The sequence below is a fragment of the Amphimedon queenslandica genome, unplaced genomic scaffold (assembly GCF_000090795.2).
Source record: "Amphimedon queenslandica unplaced genomic scaffold, v1.1 AMPQUscaffold_12246, whole genome shotgun sequence".
Classification (NCBI taxonomy): Eukaryota; Metazoa; Porifera; class Demospongiae; order Haplosclerida; family Niphatidae; genus Amphimedon; species Amphimedon queenslandica.
The window spans coordinates 9516-14483 of NW_003547516.1; the positions used below are offsets into that span (position 1 = coordinate 9516).

Here is a 4968-nt window from a genome sequence, read left to right on the forward strand (position 1 = left end):
ATCATAACCCTTAGCACAAGTGTGATGTAAAAAGGTACCCCTACTAATCCAGACTAAGTTACATGTACTGTGTTGGTTTTTCTAGGCTAGGAACCATTACAAAGGATCACTGTTATTGAAACAGCTTTGATGAACACAATTATTAGTAATTATTGTGATATCAAAATGAGATATTGTTCTGGTAAAACAACATTCAATATTTCCACCCTTAAGTACTTATTAACAACACATGTACAGGTCAAGATTGCGTATTATTCAGTATACTATTACGACATGCATAAACAGCTTTAAGGATTATTATAATGCCACATTGCGAGTTAGCTTAGACTGCATGATTGATGGCTGCTTGTAAATCTTATGCACATAGACACTAACCATATGGTGCACAGACACAACACCCTGGGGCAATAGTAATGATTACAGGGTACTAAGTAAAGTAGCATAATAGTAAAAGCAAGAGTTTTTGTGAACATCAGGAAGTAATTCAGTATAATGTACCGTATTTCCTTAAATAAAAGCCCGGGCGTCTATTTCCTAAAATGGTATTTGGATCTCGAAAAAATATATAAAAATAAAAAAACGTCAGCCCAGAGCAGGATTCGAACCCGTAACCTCATGCTTTTGACTTCTGGAACTTCAGGCATTATCCACTAGACTACTGAGTCACTCCTAGGCTAGTGTTGCGTATTTATAGTTTAATTTTATTGCTACCCCGGCGTTTATTCAAATGCGGCTTCTATTTAAGGATTTACGGTAATTCAGTATAATGTGATTCTCATAATTTACAAAACAGACTACTATTACATGTACAGCAATATGCTATAAGTGAAAACAACAAGTGTAGCTGGAAACAACTAATCAACTCAGAGGCTTTTGCGCCCAATGACTGATGCTTTTCTAAAAAACTTCATGCTAGCAAAAAAATCCTATGCACAGACACCTTAAAACCACTCAAATTACAACATTATTTTTTATTAATAACAATGGCTTATAGTAATAGTAACAGTAAAATGCTTTACTGTAATAATAATAATAATTATTATTATTATTATTATTATTATTATTATTATTTCATCCGTAAAAACATAATATGCATAGACAAGGACTAAGGAACAATATCAAATGAACAGTTAATGACTGGCTGCAACTTGTACAGCAACCATAAGTACTAATAGCTCGACTAATAGTAATGGATTATATATATTCAGTAATTGACAACTGAATAATGATTATATACATGTAAGCCTACTAGATACTAACCAGTACTCCATCCACTTCGTGATTTGAAAAACCATGATCCACTGAGCTGCCTTTCTTGATGTTTCAGGCTTTCAGCCTCCTGAGTGAACCTCCATAGCTCCTTGACATCCCTCCCCATTATTCATTAATCATTAATTAAGCTAAACTACTTATTATTCATAGTGTCTATCCGTAAGGATAGTTTCCAGGAACAGTTACACCTAACTCCGGACAACTGTCCGGGAATAATGCGCTAACCGGGTGATTGCCCTTGCCCAGAGGAGGTATGACACGGTTGACCTTTGATAAATAATTGCAAGTTCAATTGCATTCCATTAGTATCACGTGACGCAAAATGGCAGCTTTTTGATGACTGTATCACAAAACAGGTTTATACTGCAGAAACTATAATGATCCATGACAATCCTTGACAGTTTTGAGAATTTCCAGTGCATGGAGAATATTTATTCTTTGCCTATAAACATGAATATAAGAAGGAGAATGAGACAGTGCGTCTTAATGTACTGATACACTACCTTACAGTACTGAGTGTTTCTTCATTGTTTATCTGTGCTGGACTGATGCAGCTATCATGGCTGTCCTGAAATTACCACCTAAAAAAGACAATTAAATGTGTACAATACACATGTATACCTTTATCTCTCTCCTCTCTCCCTTCTCTCCTTATCCCACTCTATGCCATATACTACATTATCATACCAAGGTTTTCTTTGAGTAGCCACGTAAGTACTGAGTCTCTATAAGGTACAAAGTCTCCTTTCTTCTTGGCTGATGCAAGAGCATGAATGACTATACCTAACGTTGTCAGCGACTTGTTTATGTTAGTTCCTTCCTACCATGAAAGTAATTACATGTGTACATACCCAAGGCTATATAGCCCATGCTTTTTTCCAAAAAATGGCTCCAAAATCACCCCAATTTTAATTACATATTGATGTCCTTATGCTGTGTAGAAAGTTTGAGCCGATACCGACTTAAATTTCTTGAGTTATGGCCATTATAAAAAATGTGCTAAAATCTGAAAATTACCCTGTACAATAATAAGAGTCCATGGTTTTTTCAGAAAAATGACTATAAAATCACCCCCAATTTTTACTACATTTTCTGATAGATATTGATGTTCTTATACTGGGTAGAATGTTTGAGCCAATTCCGACTTCAATTTCCTGAGTTACGTGCACATAAAAAATTAAAAATCTAAATATTTTGCTATGATTTATACACAAAGGGATTGAGTGCTAGTGTTCAAGTGCATATAGTGTCCATTACAAATTACCTGAAGTCTTTTCCCTTCAGCTCCAGTGTCTTTAGCTCTCTCACTACCAGCCAGATCAACTAAACTAATCTTGCTAACCTTTATCATTAAGAAAAAACACATTGATTAACATAAATAATCAAATAATTTTAGTTTGACATCTTGGCAGTAATAACAGTAACAAAATTAATATATTTATAAAGCTTGGCCTATCACTTATTGTGCAGAGGGAGTTTCAATAATGGTATTCTATACACTTAATTGGATAATAATAGCTCCCGCATACCTTTTCTGCTACCAGTCCAGTCAGAGTCTTTCTTCCTTTGTGTTAGTATGATAGTAAAGACAGCGTGTGATCTACTGCTGGTCTCATTCATGTTAGTAGCTGCAACAGTTCTGGAAAAATAAATGTATAACGGACAAAAAATAAATTAAAACTAATAAATATAAAGTACATGTAAAATGTAGTAGAAAGTACATGTAACTTTTTCTAGCTCATGCAGAAGTTCTGGTGACTGTAGGAGAGCCCCTTTTAAAATCACAGAGTCTCAAAGTGAGAGTTGCAGTGGACAGAATGGATGAATTAATGAATGACAGACAATACACTTAACTACATAGTCCTCGCCCATGCTAATTGTGGGCGAGGCCAATTATAATAAAGGATTATAGCATATTGCAAGATGATAGTAATAACAATAATAATGTTAAATATAGTTAGCATTAATCACAGACCTTGCTTTGTTTCCTTCGTCCATTAGTCCATTTATGTTAGCAAAAGACGTCACTGCTAGTTTAGCAAGGTTCTCAACGTAAGGTCCTAGCTTTTGATGGCGAAGACTACTGGAAGACTTTGGATTAAGGAGGTCTCTCACTCTCACAATATATCTCCACATATAACTGACCTGAGAGAGGAGAGAGAGAGAGAAAGAGAGAGAGAGAAGAGAGAGAGAGAGAGGAGAATAGATAGAGAAGGAAAGAGAGAATTAAGAGGATAAAAAGGAAAAAAGATATATTTAAGAGAAGGAAATGGAAAGAAATACAAGATGGTGACTAGATACAAGAGGAATTGACCATGCATACATTTCCCAATATAATCAGTAACACTCGTAATTCAAAACAAACACACAAAAAAGTTCAACTGCAAGTTATTATCCTACTATTACTTGCATGTGCTTGTGTATGCAATGAAGCACACACTATACTGCTATAGTACATACAGGAAAGGAAAGGAAGATAGGATTAGGATACACTCTACACGACATAGCTACTACAGACTATAACTGTATTATATACATGTAACTGTAAATACAGACACTTAATGTACATAGAGTATATGGTAGGAAGTCAAGTAGCCAATACTAGCAACAGTTTATCTTTGATGTATTTTACAAATCTACCCTGTTAAAATTTTTTTATGTACATGTACATATCCTTTTTTGTACAGTTTCAGTGCAAAACATGCATGATTTAGTAGTTAAACATGAATTTGTAAACATTGACATAAAAAGGATGTAATATTTCCAAAAACACCATGAAACATGAATCAATCTTCATTAGAAAAGTACAAATTAGTACTATTGATTATAATTATCAAATGAGTTTCTGAAACATGCATTTGAAACATGAAACATGATGAAACATGAAACATACATAAAACATAAATCAGACATGTAACATGAATCAAGACATGAAACACAACTATTACATGAAACATGCGGTCCTAATTTTCAGAGAACTACAGTAGAAGTCAATAAAAACTTCGCGTTCGGTTTACGTTGACAACGATTAAACTGTAGCGCCGTTTCCATTTTTATTGTAGTTGTTCCGTTCATCGTCCATTGGGTCTGGGCACTACCATTTTTGTTATCATGAACAATGCTCTAAGCGTTGCTCGACTTTTCTCTTTTCTAACAGTTTCTTCTGGAGTCAGGCTTTCTTAGATACACTTACAGAACGACTACAAGCCATGATTGATGATAAAACGACTCAGGTAAATTGTAAACGTAGCGACATGCATTTTATATAATTCACCCACCTTATTCTCATGTTGCATGATTCAATAGGACGACAAGAAGTAGTCACAAAAAGTGCTCTGTCAAGCAAAGAAGCACCTATTATATGTGACATGGTCTGAGAAAATCGACCTTAAGACATATCAAAAAATTGCTCATTCCAGTTACTATCAATTGGTGCTTGTTGCGCGTCAATGCGGCTTACCTATCTCGAGTTATGAGCCTTTGTATATCGTTCTTCCAAGCAAGAAGTGGAGAAATTGCTGTAAAACCAATTTTTATTTTTTAATGTTTCCGTTTCCTTTCCGTATTACAAATGACATCACATGACTGATCACATGACCATACAATTTTAAAATGGAGAAAAAGTTGCTTGATGGTGTTGCTACTTAAAACTCTTGTTCCATCATTGTTTAGGATAAAGACAAAGGTAAGCTTACG

General features: G+C 34.7%; 1 protein-coding gene across 1 annotated transcript; it reads right to left on the reverse strand.

The window, feature by feature from the left end:
• Positions 1 to 1771: 1771 nt before the first annotated feature.
• LOC100642113 (kinesin-like protein KIF1C) lies at positions 1772 to 3429 on the reverse strand (the record flags this gene model as incomplete). The annotated part of the gene is given in 7 exon segments (XM_020004367.1): positions 1772 to 1821; positions 1824 to 1853; positions 1960 to 2092; positions 2537 to 2614; positions 2802 to 2826; positions 2828 to 2911; positions 3248 to 3429. Coding segments are annotated over 7 exon segments (582 nt in total), but the record flags the coding sequence as incomplete, so codon positions are not given.
• Positions 3430 to 4968: the final 1539 nt, after the last annotated feature.